The sequence below is a fragment of the Dicentrarchus labrax genome, unplaced genomic scaffold (genome assembly GCF_905237075.1).
Source record: "Dicentrarchus labrax unplaced genomic scaffold, dlabrax2021, whole genome shotgun sequence".
Taxonomy (NCBI): domain Eukaryota; kingdom Metazoa; phylum Chordata; class Actinopteri; family Moronidae; genus Dicentrarchus; species Dicentrarchus labrax.
Window position 1 is genome coordinate 17,020,378 of NW_026136704.1, and position 23,744 is coordinate 17,044,121.

The 23,744-nt window shown below is 38.5% G+C and overlaps 1 protein-coding gene across 1 annotated transcript in view; it reads right to left on the bottom strand.

Moving 5' to 3' along the window:
* Positions 1–303: 303 nt before the first annotated feature.
* Positions 304–23,744, bottom strand: part of gucy1a2 (guanylate cyclase 1, soluble, alpha 2) — a 41,771-nt gene continuing 18,330 nt past the window's right edge. Inside the window, exons 5-9 of the mRNA XM_051396567.1 lie at positions 16,050–16,262; positions 14,700–14,972; positions 12,236–12,379; positions 6,531–6,685; positions 304–6,419 (exon numbers count right to left, since the gene is read on the bottom strand). Of these exons, the coding sequence (XP_051252527.1) occupies positions 6,200–6,419; positions 6,531–6,685; positions 12,236–12,379; positions 14,700–14,972; positions 16,050–16,262 (1,005 nt within the window). The 3' untranslated portion in view covers positions 304–6,199. The remainder of the gene's footprint in view (positions 6,420–6,530; positions 6,686–12,235; positions 12,380–14,699; positions 14,973–16,049; positions 16,263–23,744) is intronic.

The following is a 23,744-nucleotide window of genomic DNA, read 5'->3' on the forward strand; positions in this document are numbered from 1 at the left end:
CACCTTGATAGATCATCACTGCCAGCGATACAATACCAGTCCAAGTGTTGGACAGTTTCCTGTAAATGGTCGTTCTATGGAGAAACAATGAGGACGGTCGTAAGTCAATGGCAAGACCTGTTGAAGGCAACAGGTTGGGTGGGCAGCAGGCCACCTTATAACATACAACTTATTGAAGTTGAGGAACAACAGCACCAAAAAAACAGACACCAGGAAGATGAGAGAAAAACAAAAAGAGAAATGCGACACAGACTCATATCAGTCAAATACAAATGTGTAAATATAAGTAAGCAGCCACAGTCCTTTTTCCTTATTAAAGATACTTGGTGTTTTTTTATTTACATCATATAAGACAGAAAATGTGCCCTTAATGTCAGTCAGAAACCAACAGCTGTCATCAAGCCTCGTCCACATACACACCTGATTCCAACCACAGGGTCAAACAGGGTTCATGTCCAGGGTCAGCTCTTTATGTTTACGACATGACATCAAAGTACAAAACACTGACCAGATTTCTGACACGTGACATCGACTAGTGGCTCCCAGAGAGAGAGAGAGAGAGAGAGAGAGAGAGAGAGAGAGATCCCAGTGAAATGATGAGTTGTTAAATGTCACAAATATTTTATTAGTTTTAATCAAAGCTGGTGAATAAAATGTTATGGAAGCTACTATTCTCATGTGAGTGACGCTTTATAGATGGAGATCGGTGGAGTAATGTGCATCCATCAGGAGGACCCTGGACATGGATGACAACCATGTTTGTTTCTGCTGTTAAAACCAGGCTAATGTTAAACAAACAGGGACCAGTTTCCCATCAGCTTAGACCCGTTGTACTGTAAGTCAGTGGGGGTGAAGTTGATCTTGGCAACAAGACAGTTTACAACAATGTCCTGCAGAAAACATATATTAAGCAACTTTATTTTTCAATAAAAAATGACAGTGTCATGCTCATTCAGCTGAAGAAAATGTTTCATAAATCCACCATTTTAGGAAAAATCATTAAAAATTTTATGTGGAATGAAAAATTTAAATAATAGTAGTTTTTTTTTTTCCTTAATTCATGAAATAAAAAAGACATTACTTGAGGGTGGGGACTCTGGTATGTAGGGAAAACGAGCCTGGCTTTAGATGGCACACACACTGACATAATGTTTCTGGCTGAAATAGAAAACGGACAACAAAGCAGTGGAAAATGTGATAACGTCAAATCATTTTGTGAATTATACCAAAAAAATCTGCAATAACATTTTATTACAATTTCCATTTTTCAGTTTGAATATCTTAAATAGATCTTAATTGTACATATTTGTTACAGGTACAACAGACCTTTATTAACAAACTAGTATGTTTGTACATTGGCAAAATCAGTATGTTCTCATATTGTTTCACACACTCACGCAGGCAAGCACACAGACGACAGTTGCTGGAGTTACGGATGTATTTGGCTTTGTCTCACTGGACACTGGACCCTTTCACACTTACCTCAGGCCCATGACAACATTTGTTCATGTTCATTGTTTGACACGGCTTATACAGTACAGCTCAGTTGTATTGCCACTGTAACTGCGATGTACACCTGTGTAGGAGTGAGTGACCTACAGCATACACTATGGTGTAATGGTCCACGACTGACAACAAAACTGTAGAGAACCGGTAACTGCAACACCTCTGCATCATAACAGCAAGACTTGTAAGATCTGACCAAACATTTCATATTGTGCCAAGAATTTACAGACTTGGAGACATGAGCGTTGGACACAAGTTGCGTGGGTGTAATGCTGATGTAATGTCCTTCATTTAACCTAGATGGAGAATTCAGACACTGCTGAAGTTGAGTGTAAATGACACCTGCACTACATTTATGCTACAATAGATTTTGTACATATTAATACATGTATGCATTATAGAATATTGCCAGGATGGCAGCCAGGGAGCACTTGTGCATCTCTATAAGTGAAAGCTCTGCCTTGGAAAAACCTTACCCCAGGCTCAATAACACAACTGTCGGATACACTTAAGAGTAGTTCACCTACTGTACCTTATGGGGGACCCTAAGGAAATTCAGTCTCTTTTACTGCTGGATACAACAATGCAACAATAGTAGTGTCCATGCACAGATTTTTTCATAGTGAATTTAAAATAGTTTGCACAGTGTAATTCTGTTGGATTGTGGGTTGGTCATCATCTCCTTGTAGCACGAGTCGCACCTACGTTTGGGTGTGTGGGGACATGTTGGAATAAAACATTTTTAAACTGCTGCTCTTTAAAATATCCAGAAGTAAACACAGTAAACTAGGTTTGCAACAACAGTTAGTCACATAAACTAGCAACCATGGCTATCATCGTCATTCTTCAATTGTATGCATCTAATCTTGTCTACTTGGCTCCTGGACTGCGTATTCTTACTGTGAATACTGCACCCTTCCAGGCTCTGTTACAATACATCTCCTTCCATGAGTAACATTAAATTGCTACTTGTCATGTGTTTCTGGTTTAGCTCACTATAATAAACTAATGCACTAGGCAATGCTTATGGGTTCATTTGCTCATATGGGATTTTTCGTCAAACTAAATAGAGCTAAAAAACGTTTTAGATACCTATCTAAATAAAAAGGCCCTCGTGAACTCTCAAACATTTTCTGAAATTATAATTTACTTTATCATCGGGGCCAAAATAAGGCTTAGCAGTATCCACATTCCCAGGCCTTAAAGACATGGGAAACTTCCCTCAGGCTCTTGGAAAACTTGATAACCATTCTCTAGTGTATTTGGCAATTTCTACTGAACCAGGGTTAGGCAGGCTTGTCAACATTGAGAGAAGAATTTGCTAATTTTATGAGCCTCTGATGTATACATATACAGGATGTATGTCCCAGGTGGGTGCTGCAGATTCTGGTTCTCTATAATATCACAAGAAACATGAACGTTATAGACCTTTTGGTCTTAGGAAATGCTGTGACGTTGTTACCACAAAGCAATAAAATGTGAACATTATGCTGCTTTCTAACAGGTGTAGCAAGCCCTGACAAAAGAAATGTGTATACTGACATAAATTTTGAGTTGCCACTTTACTTTAAATCATTTTATACTGTAGATAAGTTCTCTAGGCTTTAGATTACAAGGTCGACCAACTAAACATTGGCACCTAGTTTGGAGTTAATACACATATTTTCTTCGTGTTACAATTCCTGATTTCTGCCCCATGTGTTTGACTGATAGGATTTATCTTTAGGTGTTAGTGTTGCCTAGTCCAATGTCAGTGCTATACTGCATAGTATACTTAAAGTGACTGCCTGAAAATAGGTTATAATTCTCATTTACAGTAAATATAGATAAGACTATGGAGTGTATGGAAAAATATTCTCAGTCTATTTTCATTGCCAAAACGTATCAGGGCGTTTACAGAACATGCAAACGTTTCAAGCTTTCTGATGCTACTCCTGTCAGAGACTCTGGTGACAGTTGTAAGAATTATTTATGGCAATAAGGACTTATGATCGAAGTTTTCTAACACTTCCATCTCTGGTTCAAACACTGGCTGGTCAAAAAGGAATATTTTTCCTCCTTCCATCCTTTCCTTGAATATGGCACATTGCTTTGTTATGCTGGTGTTAATCTCAGTTAGAGGGCACAGAGACCATTAGTGGGTGAAACCTTCAGCCAGATGGGAATTAGTTTTTGTGTCCGATATAAATGACCCTTGTGATGTTTTCCTACAAGCTGTGTTTTACATAGCATAGCCAGCATGTGTTCCTGTTGAATCTCTGCCAGAGGGTTGACAAAGTGTCCGGCTGTCAAAATGTGCTGGTCCTGCCCTCAACAACTGAATGTACACAACAGACAGCAGGTACAAAAACCTTTACTTAAAAAGCAAGATGTTGGTGCTGTTGGTGTCTCCATTCAGTAGAATATTTTATTTGATCTTGTAGAGGATATAGCAACCACTGTGATATTTGGCAAGATGTAGGTAAATAGCAACATGCTATTTCCTTTCTGTTTTGTGATTTAAAAGTGAATTATTAACAGTTTAGTTATTAAGCTATTTTGTCAGTATCTTAAGCCATATTGTGATGTTGTAACAATTGAAGAAAAAAAAACAAAAATGAATTTACACCAAGAAGGTAAGCACGCACAGGTAGCACCACTTATTCAAATTTAAACAAACTAGATTATTTCTGAACTTTTTTTTTTGGTAATCAGTAAAAAGTTAAAATTATCATGTGATGTTGAGAAATCTCTATGTACTTCTTTAGCTAATAAAAACATTTCTATCAACATCAAAAATGTAATATTTCATGGAAACTAATGCCTCCTAATAATAGGTTTTTTTTGTCTGTGGGTCTGTAACAGCCAGAAATTCCAACTGATATATAATCTTGATGTCACATCTATGTGATGTCAACAACCAAAGAGAACAATGGCAGCAATGTAATGTGAAGTATCCAAATGTGCCAAGTCTGTAAAATATTCAAAGAATATCCAACTTCAACCCTTCACTTCCCTCTTTATGATGACAGTTTATGAAGATTCTCTTAGACAAAAACATTTTATTATTTTCCCATGTCTGGGTTACTGAGCTACGCTTAAGTATTAGGAAGGCCTGAGATTTCCACTGAGTAAATCATACTCAGCCTACTAGCAAACTACTAAACTTGAATTCAAATCCTGTTGGTTACACTTGTATGGGGCTAGTAAATACTTTAATTTCCACATGGTAAAAAAACAACGCAATTAAAAAAAAGACTACGTATGTAAATGTGAACCGTGTGAAGCATGCATACTGTGACTATGTGTACAAGTTAGTATAGTACTATATTATTAGCACTATATTGTGTGTTATTATTGATTGATCTGGACAAAAAAAAAGATGAAAAGAATTTCAAAATATTTGAACTTTTTTGAGGAGTACTTGATTTATCTTACCAGCCACTCATGACCATCTCAAAATGAGAGACAACTAGAGAAACTAATCAGGACTCGGTGATGGCTAGATGGGATAAGGCGCCTGCCATGACTTGCAATATCACAGGCTCTAATGTGGCTATATAACCTTTGGCACAAGTCATTTCCTCAAATCTTTCACTCTGTAAAATAGCAAATGACACAGAAATGTCATAAACATTTCTTCCAACAAGTGGAAACATAAGATAAATGAAGCGCTCCTTATATATTTTTTTCTTTTCAAATATTTAGAATGAATCCATCTTGTATTTGTCCTGATTAGAGCAGTAAAAAGGCACTGAGCTGGGAATAATTTTCAGTCCTAAACATATTACCTGCAATGAAATGGCTGGATTGTTGTTGGTTATAGTTTGCTGTGGGTTAGAAGCAGAAAAGGCTCTAAGATCAGCTTAGTACTAGCGTTTTTGGCATTTGTCCCTTGATGACCCCTTTTCAAACCAAAAAAATCTCCTTGTTTGTGCCTCTCATTTGTCTCTGCCCACCCCGACCAACTGGTCCAAGGTTGACGGATGGATCTAACGAGCAGATGTTAGAAATATGTTTGATAAAACATGACATGATTTAGGGACACCTGGAAGGGGAGGGAGGGGAGTTGTATTGTTCTTCAGTAGTGGTCGTCCTTGTACAAGAGGCCATGATGCACAGCAAACATTTGTGGCAATGTTGCCATCTTCTTAAAGTTCATACAACTTCATTCCTCAGCATCCACTTTGTTAATGGAAAGTGGATTTGTTCAACTTGCGCAATTCCATTGCTAATGAGTGCAACCCTGGTCATGTAAATGGTCTCTCCAGGTTTTATGCAAACATTGTTGCGTCTACACCCAGGTCAAGGTACCATTTTGGAGAGGAACACCGGAGAGAGCTAGAAACCAGGTTTGGGACTGATGAAGACAGCTAGGTCATTAAGTTTTATATAAAGGTTTCTCCTCTAATTGACCCCATCAGTACAGCTCCTTGGGGAAAGGTCCATGTGAGACGAGCATTGTCGCACTTCTTTAAGTCTTTTGAATCATGTCACCCTTGCTAAGGGAAGATGAGGGCATGTTGTCCTTTTCACCTATGATGAGAGCGAGTTTCATTCATATAGGCCATCCCACAGGTCTAAATCCAAGTTTTCACACATAATGCATTTGCATATCCAAAGATCTGTGTGATCTGTTCCCTGTATGTTCCACAGGTTCAAACCCTCCCTCTCACATTATGAATATCTGTGTATCCTAGTCTGTGTATGGTACCTACAAACTTGTTTCTCTTAGAAACATGGTCCCAATGCTGTAGGAGACTTTCCTCATAGAGGCTGGGGGAGCTGAGCGAGAGCTGGTCAGCGAGGCATGGCTGTGCGATGTCCCCGCCTCCAGGAAGTAACACGTCCCTGGGATTTCTTTGGGAAAATTCTCTGGGAGCTCCAGCCGTGAGCGAGGGACAAATGAAAAAGAGCGGTCATCTTTCAGCAACCTGTTGAGAAGACAAGTACCATTAAAAAGCATTTATTGTGGCGATATGGTTAAAAACAAGATCATGCATGTTTGTGTACATGCACATCTGTTTATCTGTACGTATACTTACTGGTAAGTTGTGGGACTAACATTGATACACCTTGGATGGCTCCCCGATTCAAACTTGCTGGCCAGTGTCACATTGTTCCCAAACAGGCAATAACGTGGCATTTTAACCCCGACCACACCTGCCAGCACCGACCCTGTGTGGATACCTATTCTTAGCTAAGAGAGAAAGGGAGGAAGAAGGTGGTGGGAGAAGATTGTAGAGGAAAAAAATAGATCGAAGGGGAGAGTGATTAGAGCAATAACACAACCAGCAGGATGTTAAAAGTACAAACAGTTTGAATGTAAAATGTTAAAGGTACGTTTCCTGTATTTTTCTTGACAATGTTCATGCACTTTGCCTGAAAATGGAGTTATGCAGCTGCTATTAATTTCTTGACACTGTATGTGCATGCAGTTTAATTCTGATCTACAGCTGAAAGGATTATTAATTATAATACAATTAATTGGTCGACAAAAAATAAACTTTTTTTGATTAATTAACATCACGCAAAACAATCAGCTTCTCAAATGTGAGCATTCTATGATTTTCTTTTTAATATGATAGCAAACTGAATATTTTTGAGTTTTGGATCGAAACAAATCTCACTTTGGGCTCTGGGAATTTAAATGTTTTATTAATTTCAGACTTTTTATGGAGGTTAAGAATAATTCGAGAAAAATAAATAAATAAAGAAAGAAAAATAAAATAATTGTCATTTGCAGTCCCTAGACGAATCTGATTGTGATCCATGTCATGTCTGGCTTTGCTTATCTATAAGCAATATGAGCAACACATTGGCACCTGGCATCTAAAATGACTAACCCGGCGCTGCTGTGAATGTTCATAAATTAGATCTCTCTGCTGACCTGATGCCATTCATGTGCTGCCTATCCTGCAGCACAAGACCTATGTTGTTTGGAACCAGAAGATGCTGTAGCAATCATACTTGCATAATTAGTGTGGCTGTTATTGTCTAATCTGATATCCTGTGGCAGCAGTGATGAAAATCTTAAAATAGAAAGAGTGAGAGAGGGAAATTAATCAAATAAATAATTGCTTCCATCTCCTCTTGGTAACAGATATAGGGCAGCAGCGCAGTGCTCATATAATAATCTGGCTGAAGTATGAATCTATAAATGGCTGGAGGCAGAGAGAAAGCTATCTAGCCATCATTCCAATTTGACCATTCCACTTCATGGCCACTCGACCAACTATTGATTTCCTCCACTTGGGAACAAGTCATCACACATACAGCACACACACACACACACACACTCACACACACTCACTCACACACACACACTCACACTCACACACACTCACTCACACACAACAAAAGCCAGTGGAACCCAGTAGATTTCTAATGATCTACTTGAGCATCTCATCACCTAGGTATCCAACGCCACTGTGTGCATGCCAGCACACTGCGAGGTAGTCATGGCAACAACAGGCGGAGGGGGTAGTGAGGTAGAAATAGCACAGACAGACAGAAAGACAGAAAGAAAGACAATAGAGAGAGAGAGAGGCAAAAACAAACTTATAATTAGATGACAAAACCTTGACAGCAGAGGAGGAGAGATAAAGAAAACGAGTGAGACAGAAAGCGAGAGAGGGAAAGGGCTGGTAGGTGCACTAGCGTGACCTATTTTTCAGCTAAACTGCTTACAGATGGCCATGCACTTGTCTGTCTGTCTCTACAACAGACAACCACCACAGACACACACAAACAAATCTGCATCCAGCGCCCACTCTCCTCTTTATTTCTTAGTCTCAAAACACAGACACAGTAACACTCTTCCCCTCCTTTTCGCTGTGAGTCAGCATCCCACAGCACATGGCCCTCAGTGAGCCAATGAGCAAATGGTGCAGCAGCACAGACGACCAATCACAGTGTAGCCTCTGGCCAAGCTGACAGAAGGATACAGCGATGGAGATTGCCTGTTTATTAGGTACATGTAGCTAAAGCTGATACAGTCTAATACAATAGTCCTGCAATAAATCCAACTTTCATGAAGGTTGTAATGTTCAGTTTTTGTTGAAACTGTTAAAAAGAGGTGTCATTTTGGAGGATGTAGTTTGTCCTGCAGCTGTTGAATTATATTTCATTTATACATAGGTGTTTCTATTCCTTATATCTTTGTAAATTGTTGATTTTTGGACTGTTGCCTGGACAAAACAAAACCATCAGCATGGGCTCTGGGAAAACAGCCCATGGCTAATTGATTGAAAAAATAACAGATAGATTAATCAATAATTTAAAAAATCGTTATTTACAGCTCTAAGCGTTTTGCAAGTCCTATGTGTTACATAAAAAAGAAGGTGATACTACATTGTTTTGTCTTTGTTTTATTACTTTTATAATCCTTATTATTTAATATTTAGTAGTTAAAGTACATTATTTATTGAGCAATCTGTTATTATGCTAAACCAGATTGTTTTTGATACGTTCACATTAGTATGCAAGGGAAAATTATTTTGAATTTGCTTTAGACATAAAAGGGAGAAGAAAAGTAAAATAAACAGTGTGTGCCGCAGTGCTGACAAATGCAAAATAAACATGTAGCCAGAAAAAAGCAGCCTTATTTGGTTGACATGACAAGGCCCTGACCATTTCTGAAGTCAATGTTTTGTGGACATAAGCCCACATAAACTCACACAAACAAAAAAAATCAGTCAGAATGTTCAACAGTAATAACCTAAATCAAATACAAGTCTGCATTCAAAGAGAGCAGATCTGAGCATGTGCAGTATAGTAGCAGTAACACAATAAGCACTACATCCCTGATGTCCACACCCACTCACATACTTATCCACCTACTCATACACACACATCATGCCACAGGAGGCAGTAATATAGATGAAAACATCTTACAATTTTTAGTTTCTATATGTGTTTCTCTCTTGACATCTTACTCTTCTGTATATTTCTCTCTGTGTCCCTGGCTCTCTCTCTCTCTCTCTCTCTCTCTCTCTCTCTCTCTCTCTCTCTCTCTCCATTTCACTCTCACTAAACATTTTCTCTCAGTTCTCTCTCACAGCTCTCATGCTAGTTTGCATAACAGTGCAACATTGGCTGGAGTTGAGTGCACTCACTGAACAGCATTTATCATGCTGAAGTGTTGAATATCTCTATAACTCTCCTTCATGTCGACATAAAGTGAGGAGAGATAAGAAAGGGGAGAGCATAACAGAGAGTGCAAAATATAGAAAAGCAGAACAAGAATAAAAAAAACTGAGAGGAAAAGCAAGTAAGAAACTGAGGAGGAAAATTAAAGGAGTGAGTTAGAGAGAGGCTGTGGAGGAGAGGGGGAGGGAAAGATAAAGAGGGAAAGAGGAAAGACATAGAGAGAGAGAAAGTGGAAGAGCAAGAGAGCAGGCCAAAAATGCTTGGCAAGGCCTTTCTATTTTGAGACAAATGGACAATGTTAGGAGCACAGCATTACACAGAACAGTGTCCTGTCTGTTATTCAGCAGCTATCTGTCTTAGCTTCTCTCTCAAATACACGTTTTCTTCCTATCTGTGTCATTGTCTATGTGTATTTTTAAACAAGTCAAAACCAAATGTGCTTGGGGGAAAATTAATAATAAAAAATAACTGTAACAAAAAATTCTGAATAGTTTTCTCAAACATTGAAGCAGGTTTTTACTGTACAGTACTTTCCGAATAACCATCTGTTTCTGTCAGCCCTAAGCCCATGTAATGCTGATGAATATATCTAAATGTCTTTCTCCATTGATATGCTACATTTGTGGGTTCTGAGCCAAACCAGAAATAATATGCAACTTACTGTAGGTAATGACTCTGACTCATATTTTTGACACTGGAAGTAGGCACCCTGGCCCACAAACATTCTACTCAATTAACATGAGAGGTTTAAACTCACTTCCCTCAGTTGTGCCTCATAATTTCCCTCCCTACTATATATACTCATCTTCTTTCTCTGCCAAAACGCAGCTTGCCTTTCTCTGTCTAGCTACATTAAATGATGAAAAACATGACATGGATTTACCATTAATTTTGTTTTAACTAATCTGAGCAATGACCTTTTGAAGGTGGATCAACACTCACAGCACCAGCAACAGTTAATGTGCTGAAAAGTGGACAGTTCTACCATTAAAACCTTTGGGTGTTTTTTTACAGCAAGTGTGTACCATTTTACTGCAGTTGATTAATGGGACACATGCTTTTCCACTAGCAACAAAACCATTTGTCCCATTGCCAACATGCAAAAATAAACCACAAGGAACTTGTTACATACTGGGGCTAGGGTAAAATACAGCAACATAGAGAAGAAAAAAAAAAACAACCTTTGTCAATCAAGCAAAACTTAATACACTGTAATCTCATCATATCGTATCTTGATACAACACAAAATGGAGGAAAAAAAGGAAGAAAGGGAAATGAGGACAGAATTTACAAAAGTAAATGGGTGAGGAAGAGAGAGGATGAGAGTGACTGAGATAGAGTTGAGTAGACTAACAAAGCATAGACAGTTGAAAACCAACAAACACACACACACACACACACACACACACACACACAAAAGCGTATTAGTACATAAATAGAACAAAACATCACACACACCCACATGGCACACACAGTCACATATATTCATCTACCACAGTACACACAAATGCATCAGCATTAAAAAATGTCCTAAGCCGATTCTAAGAATTGGTTACAGGGCCGATCCCAACATACTTTAATAGATCGGTATCGTCTGAAATAAAGCCGATCTTTACAGTGTGCATACAATAAGATCCACCATGTCTCTTCCCTTATTTCACGAAAACGCACGTCACATCCACATTAGCACCAAAGATCAAAATGACTATTCTCTGTTACACAGCTCTTATTCATATCCTTCTCTAGTCTCCTACCGTAGCCTTTTAAATGGGTGTCTCCTTTTGTATTAATATGGTAACACAGTGTGTGGTTTGTGTGAGAGTAGTATGCAATGATGGGATACATGTGCCAGGTAGTGGGGCAATGGGGAAATGCTAAACTTTATATTTCTAGGAGCACACGGAGTGGCCATTCAAAGTAATACAAAGCAAAAAAAATGTATCATCTTAAAAGTGAGACATTTCTCAATCAACATTCCTTCCTCTTTAAATTCAGATCTCCTATACCTATAATCATCCATCTTCCTCTTTTCCACAATCCACATCCATCTTCAAATATGTCAATCACAACACACACCCTTCCAGCCAATAATGTATTCTGGTATCACCATGGCAACTGCACGTGACGCAGACGGTAGCACTGTAACCTTGACAATCAGTGTGCATTCTAAAATTGTCAATAATGTGCAAATAACAACACAAAATTTGAGAACCATTTAGATACAGGCAAAAACAGAAACAAGCACACAAACGCAAAATATTTGCTGTCGTACGCTGTCCACGCATTAGAATTAATAAGGAAAACATTGAAGGAAACTCTCCTCAGCAGGACGTGATAATGGCAATACTGGCTAACTTATTTACCTTTTAAATAAAGTCTTCTACAGTTGACTTAAGTGGAGTAATATACCAAGTATATCTCATTAACATTGTCAAAAATGTCTTCATGTATTCATCTTACTACTAAGGTACTGTAGAGTGGAGGCATCAGACATCAATTGTTACATTTTAAAAAATAAAAAAAGGGCTGATTCCTTTAAATACTCTTCTCTTAAAATCACTTGAAACACCTGCATGATGGAGAGTGAATGAAAACTCACCTTGATAGGTTTCCCATCAGGTGTCAGCACTTCCTCGGAAAGTTCCATCATCTTCAGAGCCATGTGTGCAATTGGCTTAGCATGACTATCAACCTTCTTGTGAAGTCCTCCTGCCACACAGTAGGCATCACCTATTGTCTCGATCTGTATGAGAAATGAAGGAGGGCAGAAACTGAAATGAGTAAGTGTGGTTGTGAGTATATGCTGACGTGTGAAACTAAGTAATAGCTACTTAGTTACTCAGTAACTCATACCGTCACCAATGAGTAGTGGAAATTAAAAGCACTCATTCATTCCTCTTGTAATGTACAGTTCTTGAACTGTGTCTTTCTCTTGGCATACATCATTCACAGTAAGAGTATGTGAGCATCTGGAGAGGATCTCGGTAAAGCCACTTACAGAACCTTCCTCTGCTTCTGAATCTGATCCAGTCTGAGAAGCCGAAAAACCCAAGCACAAAAAAACACAAGCATTTCCATTCTTTCTTGACACCAATATGCAGACATACACATCCCTTACAGCACCCATCCCAAATTTCACCGTAATACCACTTCACCATAACCATATATTGTCACAGAGCCCACTGCCACAAACGCTTAAATCTTATTACGATATTAAATCTTATTAAATGTCAGTTACAAGTTTTACAGTGTTTTATAAAAAGGCATGACAAGTAGGTTTACTGTATTTTATTTGTAAGGAACCTTGAACAATATTAAACATAAATGCTTGACATATTGCACAGTACCAGAGTTAGCTTAAACCTAACTGACATCTGCAAGGTGGCAAAAAACAACAAAAACTGTCAATAAAGTATTTTTAGCAGCAGGATTCTGATACACCAGAGACTACCAGAGAACTGGTCTGCTTCAATGGGTGTGGAAGGTTAATGGGTTGGTAGATAGAGATGCTTGTATCAATCCAGTGTCATCTTTATCAGCTAAAGTCCATGACAAATGATCTGTGGCTTTTTTTGTATTGCCAATGAGAAACCATCCCATTTGATCTGTTAAGCAAGTGTTTTCCACATATTAAGCAATTAATTTGGGCAACTTACCCAAACATTTGTTCACACAGAGAGATTTCTTTGTAAATGATTTGTTCCTTACATCTTTGTGGAAATACAGATGACATTTTTTTGCCAGTTTCATAGCCACCATAGTTTCTCCTTAACGTTTGGAAGATGAGCAGTATTCAATTGGTTGGCAATCTGCACTTTCACCACTAGATGCCACTAAATCCTACACACTGGTCTTTTAATAGCATGATAGTAAATGGTGTAATGAGCTTATTCCAAAACCTTAACAACAGCTGCATACATAGATGCACTAAGATTTAAGCCATTAAGTCTTTCCTGGTCCCTGTTTGGGCTTACAAGTCTTCTTTTTCTAAGAATTACCCCTAAATGCCAAATTCAAAATGAGCACATGTGAACAAAGGAAACAAGCAGTGCCACTTTCAGGGATGTGTGGCATATTTTCAGTTGAAAGAGTGAGCTAGGTGTCATGACAGTTGACACATTCCTTGTAAAGAAAAAAAAAATAGATGGCACAAGAGGAGAAAGAAGGGAAAAAGGAAAACTAGGAGACAAACTGCTCTCATTTAGGCCTGCCACCGGCTAAATCATTTCGACAGTAACCATGACAATGGCAACATATGGGTGCCTCAATCTCCTCACCATGTCCTCCTGTTCTTGCTTTCTCTTTTACACACACACACACTCACTCTTCAATTGCTATACACATAAACCCTCTTACATAAACTCAATCTCTTCCCCTTTTCCAGATATCTGAGAGACATGACATTTCAGAGAAATCACCTAGAGGAAAGGCATGTTTTTTATGGGAAAGTGGTGAGTATGTTGTTGTCACAGGAACCGCGGTAATGAGATAAAGAAGAAAGATGATGGTAATGGTGATGATGGAAAGAAGCAAAGGTGGAAAGAGTAAAATTGATTGATCTGATGATAGAAAGTAAGGGTGAAAAGAGGGACAGACAGCAGACTACAGTGAAGACTGTAACCAGGCCCAAAGCCACACTGTCACATGGACAATATTGACACATCTTTGTTAAGCTCCCACAGACTGGCCATTAATCAGTTACTTTTTCCACAACACAAGGACACCCACACATTACAGCACATAGACACAGAGTACACACACACACACACACACACACACACACACACACACACACACAAAAAATGTATATCCAGTACACAAAATTTAGCTGATCTTATACAACTGGTAACACTTTAAAGACCCCATGAAAGGGAGTGCTAACTTCCTGGGAAACAAATGATCTTTTACGATGACCTCATTCTGCACACGGGTGCACATAAACCAATAAAGCAATTACGCTTTTTAAGCTATCCTTTACGTATTATATCTCGTCCCAACATCCTTCCTCAACAGGTGTTACTACATCACATAAAGAAGATGTGTGCATCTTTCTGTCTACTGACCTTATAAACATCCAAAATGCCACACTGGTAGTCGAAGCGCGTGTAAAGCTCGTTCAGCATGGAGATGACCTGCATAGGTGTGCACTGGGCACACACAGCAGTAAAGCCCACGATGTCCGAGAACAGCATGGTAACATCATCAAATTTGCGAGCGGGCACTGGCTGACCCTGCCACAGTTTCTGTGCCACATCTCCTGGAAATATGGAATAAAGGAGATCCACAGTTCTCCTCTTTTCCTCCTCCAGTGCTTGGTGAGTTCGCTCTAAGGTGGCCTGGGAGAAGAGAGGAGAGGAGAGGAGAGAAGGACATTAAGAGGTTTTGTTGTGTTTTGTGCTTTGCTTTGATGAAGGCACTGATGACAACGATGCTGAGATGTGGGAGTACTGCACCAAATTAAAAGCGCTGGTGCATGTAAATGTATTCATGTATTAATTTGATTTATTTTCGATTGTGTGTATCTGCATATGCTTATTTGTATCTGTGGGCGAGCTTCTTAATGCCAAATCTGTCTGATGCAGTGCTATACCATTGTTCAAGCAGAGTCAACTAAGCTATAGCTATTTATAACAGTAGCCTGGGGCAGTAGTTGCAGTGAGAGAGTGATGCAATGAGCAGATGCATATGATTGGGTCAAGACTCAGTGACTTGCTCAAAGGTACTTTGAAAGCAAATTATAAGAGCAAGTCCCAGGAGCCACATTCTTCCAGCCAGTATGGATTTAAACAGACAATGTTGAGATTTAACCAGCCAGTACAGCTAATGCATTGCATTTAACATGTTTGCTTCAGTGAGTTGTCACACCACTTGCATGATGGAAAACAAAACTAAAGACCCATCAAATGCACTGAATATTTGAATAATATATAAGTTATTTTGTCATTTTGATTGCTTGCCATTAGTCGAGAAGCCGGACTTTACCTAATATGATATAATATTACCTAATTGGAAGGCAGACTCGAGAGACGAGAAGGAAAAAGAGCGACGTGCTGCTTTTTGTTGAGACCATAATGGACAATGAATAGTAAGTATGAAGCATTTTGGTGTTGTTTTTCGTGTTGCTGGCAACCAAAGGCAGTCAATGTATGTCGTAGCCTGTTAATAGCTCGTAAGCAGTGACACAAGCTAGTGCCTACGCTTAGATTATGTGATCAGCTTGCAGTAGATCTATCTACATTGGTCTAAAGGTTCCAGTAGGAGGAATATGTTCACATAATTGCCACAGAGAAGCAAAAAATCGGTCTAGCTATTGATGAGCCTATTTTTGATGATGGCAAATAGGTCTAATAAACTGAAGTTTCCTTAGTTGTCCTGCTCTGTAAGTACCCAGAATTAACTAGCAACCATTCTACCTTAAGTTTGTCCATTCTCTTCTTCAGGCCATCCTGTGCCTTGGCCTGCTCCCCCACCAGGATAACGTCCCGTGTCGCATCATGAATGGGGATATCTGACAGGTGGAGGCCCCTGCCCATTAGCTCCTCCAACTTATCAACACGTGGTGAGCCCAGAAACATCAGGGAGCTGGACTCGGGCACATGGATCATCTGACCCTTCAATTCCATGACCTGGCAGGGAGAGCAACCAGAGGAGAAAGAAAGGGTTAATTAAGAATTCTTTTTTATATAGGCATTTACAGTGAAAAGATATAGACAATCCTAATTATATGCAGATTGCAGAAATACACTGAGCCAGTGGAGACGGGGATGGAAGACCGATTGGACAGTCATGTATTGGTTTATGTTCATTATTAGCCTCTCATTACTATGGATGTCATGTCAAATCAAAATCAAATCAAGTTTATTTGTATAGCCCTTTACAATAGCCGAAAGGTACCCAAAGTGCTTTACAACAAAGCCATGAAAGAATACATAACACATATATAATATACAAATATAATTAAAAGTGCTGTAGTGCTGCAGCACTGCAGGGTATTAAAAGCCTTCCGGAATGCATAGAGAGGAGCAGATAAAAAGAGTACACCTAAGAGACAGTACTGTCCTAGTCAGAATTAAATGCTAATCTAAAAAAGTGGGTCTTAAACTGCGATTTAAAAAGGCCGAGATCAGTAGTGGTGCGAATGTCAGGGGGCAGTTCCACTTGATACTTTCTTTTCTCTAACCAATGTGCCACAGAGTAGGACATTAACATACAAATAATCATTTATTGTATTTGTATTACTCCAGTAACTGCTTTTTCTATAATATAAAAGGGTGAATCTTTGATGCTGACTGACAGAAACCTGGCCTGTTAAATACATATCTGATTAAATATGTAATTATTTTTTACCATACAACTTCAGTGCAGGTCTGTGGAAATACCTCAAAGTTATATCATGGCAAGGTATATTTGGTCATTTAGCTTTGGAAATGCAAATAAAACAAAATAACGCTTGTTTCCCTTCAACACTCAAGTGTTGCTTTTTGCTGTTATCGTCCATTAAAAAAGCATTTGTAAAACCTGCAATGTATTATTTTTGGGTGAGAAAAAAAAAGAAAAAACAGCCACATTAAATTTCATACTAACATACTAAAAAGTGTCCATTTATAATGTACCATATATATTAGAATAAAGTGCCAAAGATGATTCTCATCTGAAGATTACAGAAAAGTGTTGATCATGTATGTATGTACATGTATGTACCCGTACCCCATGTCCACTGCATATCATTTGTATTCTAGAAAAAGATGCAAACAAACATACAAATAAACGTGCCGATACACATACACTCAGTTGTCAGTTAATTAAGCTAAAACCTAATGCAGTATAATACAACAGTGTAATAATCCAACTTTCCTGAAGGTTATAATGTACAGTTTTTGTTTCAAATATTTAGAGAGGTGTTGATTCAACTTTCTGATCATTTTGGAGGCTGTATTTTGTGGTGCTGTGGAATTGTATTGCATTATACCAAGAGGTGGTATTGTTATTTAACCTACCCTCACTGATATAAATGGAGTGGATAAAATAATAAAAACACCTGACAGTATAACGCACCACAAAAACCCTCTAAAATTATCATAAAAACAGTTTTAATAAAAACTGAACACCATAGCTCCATAAAAGTCTCATTTATTTTAGGACTCTTGTATTAGACTGCATTACTTTTAGCTAGGTGTACCTTATCTACATAAATACATACAACACAGATTTTAACTAAACTTATTCAGAGGTAAGGTAAGGTAATTGTCCCCAATTTGTGAGAAATGTGAGCAAGCAGATACAGATTTACTAGTTACGCCCTAAAGTACAAAGGTTCTGGTTGGCCATATTTTCATTCTTGTCAAGAATCTTTAAAGTCGAAATAGGACCAGATCCACTCTTGGTGATACTGCAGCGGAAAACTATAAAAAACTACAGAGTGCGCAGCTTTATCTCCTGTCCTATGGTTTCCTCTGCGCAAATAAACTTTTTCTCTTGTTTCTGTAAAAGAAAGATGTACCAACCACCGTCTCTGGTTCACCGCTTTTCCTTCCTTGTAGCACTTTTGATAGGTACTGACCACTGCAGACCGGGAACACCCCACAAGAGCTGCAGGTTTGGAGATGCTCTGACCCAGTCGTCTAGCCATCACAATGTGGCCCTTGTCAAAGTTGCTCAAATCCTCACGCTGCCCATTTTTCAGGACAAAATGTTTACCTGCTGTCTAATATATCCCACCCACTGACAGGTGCCATTATAACCAGATAATCAGTGTTATTCACTTCACCTGTCAGTGGTCATAATGTTATGGCCAATCAGTGTATTGTCTATTTTAAAAATATGAATAAGAATGATTTATTTTCCTGACATTTTGTTGCTTACACATAATGACAAATATGTCCAGGACCTGCTGACAGAGGTGTATAAACTCTCCAAGAAAGAGAGACTGAAACAGGCATAGTGGCTGATTACCCCAGGAGATGTTGAGGAAAGACATTACTTCCCTTTTAAATATGATTCTTAGCTGTTTCACAACTAACTCTGCTAGATGCCGCTGAATAAACCACTCTTCTCCTTCGACATGAATACACTCTCTCCTGCTCAGTCCTTGCCCCTGCCTTACTTTTCTGTTACTGTTTTCGATTCTCTATCCATCTTCATCCGTCTTTCATTCCTGCCTGCCTCTCTCTCTCCCTGCTCTTTTTTCTGTCTCTTCCATTACTTCTCTCTCTCTCTTTCTCCATAGTGTCAGATAGATTATTCCGCCAGTGAGCACACTGCAGCCCTGTTTTATTTATAGCACAAGGCTCTCCTAGGTCTGCATAATACATACAGTCTACATCTACACACACACACACACCTACACACACAGTATTTCCCTACACACAAACACACAGAATACATCCAACAGGGAGACACACATACAGCCTCTGACTGTCTGTTTCTCAGAAACACTGACATACATACATATAAACACACATACAAACACATATGCAGCCTACAACCCAGAAGGTCAGAGTTCAAAGACACACCTATCCCCTGAAACACAACTTGGTGCGATTCAGTTAGTGTGAACACATCACATACAGTTTATGTATACAGTATATACATAATCTGTATATATATTGCATTTGAACCCCTGGAATTTCCAGGTGGAAATCAATAGTGAAAATAGAACAGGAGGTTGTGTATATAACAGTAGAAGGTCTGAAGTGAACTCTGTGAGGAAAAATGAGAAAGCTTTTTTACAAAAAATAGGTCATAACAGCAAAAACCCACAGACCATTTGCATGCACTTTTTAGACGGTCCCTAACTTCAGCTCCTCAGTTAGTCTAACATACCATATGTTTTGCACCCCCAACGTTTAATGCAAGTCGACGCCAACGTCCATACAAAGGAGACACAATGGCACACCACAAGGACTGCAAACAACTGCTGTCAATGTTCACAGCTGTTTGAATGTTGTGTTATTTTGTTTTTCTGTAACTGTTTCACTGCTTTTCCTGTTACACAATAAAGGTTGAAATAAAAAAAAAAAACAACGACTGTTGTGGTGGCTTTTTAAATCATGTACAGTAGGTATAATTATACCATGTCTCATCACCTTACTCGCAGTGTCTGTCTTTGTTTCTTTGCCACTCTCATTATCTGTCTTACTCTGTCAAAAAGTCTCTCTCTCTCTCTCTCTCTCTCTTTCACACACACACACACACACACACACACACAATGATGCACAGATAAAAACATACATGGATACACACATACACACATCCCTGGCGGCAGCTGTGTTGGCCTAGTTGTGCGTCTCAGTTTAACTCAGCACTCTCCTCTCCTTCTGCCTCTTATCTCTGTCATCACAGAGAAGGAGGACGGGAAGGGAAAAGGAACATAGTGGTTAGGAAAGAAAGCATTACAAAAAACAGGGGGAATGGTAGAAGAGACATGAGACAGAGAAAGTGGAAAGGATGAACCAATAAAGGGGAAAGAATAAGTGAAAATAGTGAAAGCACAGTAGAAAAAACTGCATGGATAAAGCAGAAGAAAAATGCAGAGAAAAGAAAAAGCAAGTGACAAAGCATGATGAAAGACAAAAAACACAATAAAAGTCAGTCGGCATGACTGAACTTTAGGTAGGCATGTAAAATTTATTTTTATAAAAGCATATAAAAACACAGGAAACTCGAACAAAGTCCAGTATCCTGTGTCCTAGTCCACTTTGTACAGCGGTGATTCTTCTTTGTAGAAGGTTGTCACTCATTTACACTGAGCCCTTGTTCAAGGTCACTGCAATGTCACCAAAAAGGACATTTTTCTGTGTTTATATGATATATCTCAGGGCATGGGAACAGTCTACTCTCATCTTTAGAAGATGCATTGATAGTGGAATTATCTGTCCTCTTTGCCATCATTTTACAGAGTACTTGTTAAGAGAAAATTGCTTTTTGATTTTTTTTTCTCGCACATAACCACTAGATGCACATGTTATCTAAAGCAAGATCATATATACACACAAACATATGTTTCCCCTTTAACAAGACCAATACAATACACATCAATATGAAGCTACTTCAGTTATTGACAGCATTAGCAGACACTGTGCTTTTCCAAACCATAGCAGGTCAGCAGGGAACTGACCTCACAATTTTTCGATTTATCAGGAATCCAATCCCTGACTTTTTTTTCTTTATCAAATTACACTGGAGAACATTTGTATTCTAATCAAACCCAAGTATTATTTATTCCTGTCCTGACAATCTATGACTTGCCAATGAGAATTGCTTTTCTCCCATCCGATCTTAGTAGTCACTCTGTGTGAATATTTGTGTATTTTGTGTCAAGTCTATGTAAATGTTGTTATACCTTATAAGAGTACGGCCTGAGCAGCACACACTGTGATGTTCACATTTTACATATTAGGATTTTCAAAATGCACAGATTCAAGATGCTATTGCCATAGGCAACAAGCAGCTGAAGGTAGATGAAAAGGAAAGAAGGAAGCTGAAAGGGCCAGAGGTGGAAATCAAGGCAGAAGGAGAGGGATAGTAAGGAGAGAGGGAAATGAGAGAGAGAGACCACGGGAAGAATAAGAGGCACTGGATTTGGAAAATGGAAACCAGGTACAAGACAGAAAGATGGAGAGAAGGATAGCAGGAGGTGGAACAGACAGCTAATGGATTGTCTTTTGTGAGCAGACTCTGGCATGTCAACAGACTCTCATTTGCATGAACAAGCACTGAGCAGCAAAGAGTCAATGAGTCAGCCTCTCTCTCTCTCTCTCTGTTTTTTTTATTTAATATGCTTTTTAATGGCATGGATGTTAGAAACAACTATTGCAAAAGCATTAATATTTATAAACAACAGACGATAAACAACAATTCTAAAACAATAAGTAAAAATATTATTTGTCACATTCAGTAATATTAATTTTTATATCTGTCCCTCAGTTTGGGACATGCAGCCACTTATGGTGTAGCTATGTTTGCTGTATGTCCCTCTCCTCATAGAATCTTTTATTTTTCATTGTCATTTAACTTTTTAAAGTTTGGAATTATTTAATTAAATGTATTCTAACCTGATACTGTTATATTTTTCACATTTTAAGAGGAAGTGCATCTATGTTTCAACCTCACCTGCCATGCTGTGACCACAGAGTTTTTCTTCTGTTGGTATAGCCCGACAATTTATATTCATAGTTTAGGGCCAGATAACAATTAAGTTTCTTGGTAAGTTTTGGTTTGATTTGTCCAATGTTCCAGATAAGTATCTTTTGTAAATGTAATAATTCAGTTAACTCTGATTAGTGGCTGGTCTGAGGTTGAACATTATTGGGTGTTATTTGATCAGTAAGTCTCAGGACCATCTGACAGAAGGGGGTTCGTAGTGCTTGAAATCTCAGTGAGTCTTGGGGGTTTATTGTAAGATGTAACCAAAATGTAAGTGTTATTTTTATAATCTTAATAACCAATGGGTAACGGTCTAATTCTGCTCTGCCTGTATTGGTTGGTGTTTTTCTTTGTATGTTTAATAAAACTTCACTTCCATAAAGGGTGATTGGTTGGATTATACTGTCAAATATTTTAGTCCAAATTCTAATTGGTTTGTTTATTTTGTAAAATGTTCTTCTGATTGCATAAAAGATCTACATTCTTCTTCTTCATTCACTACCAGATCAAATTAACTTGAGGCACTGATTTTGAGCCCCAGGTAATCAGGTGATCAAGATGGGTGTTTCCTAATTTAAAATGATATTTGGTTTTCTCAGGATCATTATTTTAGATTTGTTAAAGTTGACTGTCAGAGCCCAGTTCTGAAAGTACTGCTCCAGGAGGTTTCTCTCTCTCTTTCTCTCTCTCTCTCTCTCTCTCTCTCTCTCTCTCTCACACACACACACACACACAAACTCCTGCAATGCTCCTATCTTGTCAGACCCTGGCTATATTGTCCTGTACTCTAACATCCCACTCACACAAAACATGTACACAACAACAGTCGCACACACAGCATGTAGCTTAGATGCACACAACATTACAACCTTGTACCTTGCTGTTTCAGATGAGTCAGCAGAAGCTTTAAAATACTGATGTTACAGTTTTTAAGAATCACACCTGTGAGCTAAATGAATTGTGTCTGGATCTATGCAAACAATGGAAAAATAACAATGTTTAAATGCAAATGGATACTCAGTTTATGGGATTGTTTGAGTCGCATTGAATAAATGCAGTCACACTAGAAGAACATTATCAGTCTGCACCAGATTGGGAATTTGATCTGGATGAAAAACTGACCCTTTTGAAAATCCAGTTAATGGAAGAAAAAAAAAAAAGTAAAGTAGAAATTGCATCAGAGAGCTTTGGCGTATAAATATTTCTTTGACACACCAGAACTGTAGTCATGTAGTTGATGATTCATTTTTAAACCCTTTGATGCAGAAAGAATGAATAGTCCGTTTCTGCACCATATGTTTTTTACTTAAAATATTTACATACTGATACCTATTAAGCCACTTTTAGAGCACAATGTGGTTTTTAAATCTACCACCATAAACATTGTTTTATATTTTTTCTCTCTAAACATGAAGACATGACACTCATGCACAGCCCTATACCAACTGAGCTAACAGCAGTGGGAACAATGCTAGCACATTCAGCAGCCAAAGTGCCGCTGCAAAGCTGACATTGCTCTTGAACTGAGCAGGTGGGGTACTGAAGAGGTCTCGCCAAGTCAGCTTCATGACTACAACAGCAAGGACTCCTAACAACCAGACGCATACCTCCTTGGCTTTGCACTCTTCACTGCTGTTGGAAAGCTCCAGGGAATTTAAAGGTCACTGGAAATGCTCAGTGCTGTGCTTATATTTAGTTTTCAGAGAGAGAAAAGACTTGATGTTAAGCGAACCTAAGAAACTCATCTACATGTGCCAATGCTGTTCATACTGCGTATTGTTTACATGTATTGTTAATAATCTAAACACAATCCCACATCCCAGTATTTGATCAAAACTGGTCAGTAACTTTTAAAGGATGGCTGATTGTTGACTATCCATGACCCTGATCTCTAACTACCGTGAGGGCTTTTCCGATAACTTGTACTTAAAACTCAAACCACCTCAACATCTAATAATGAGGTA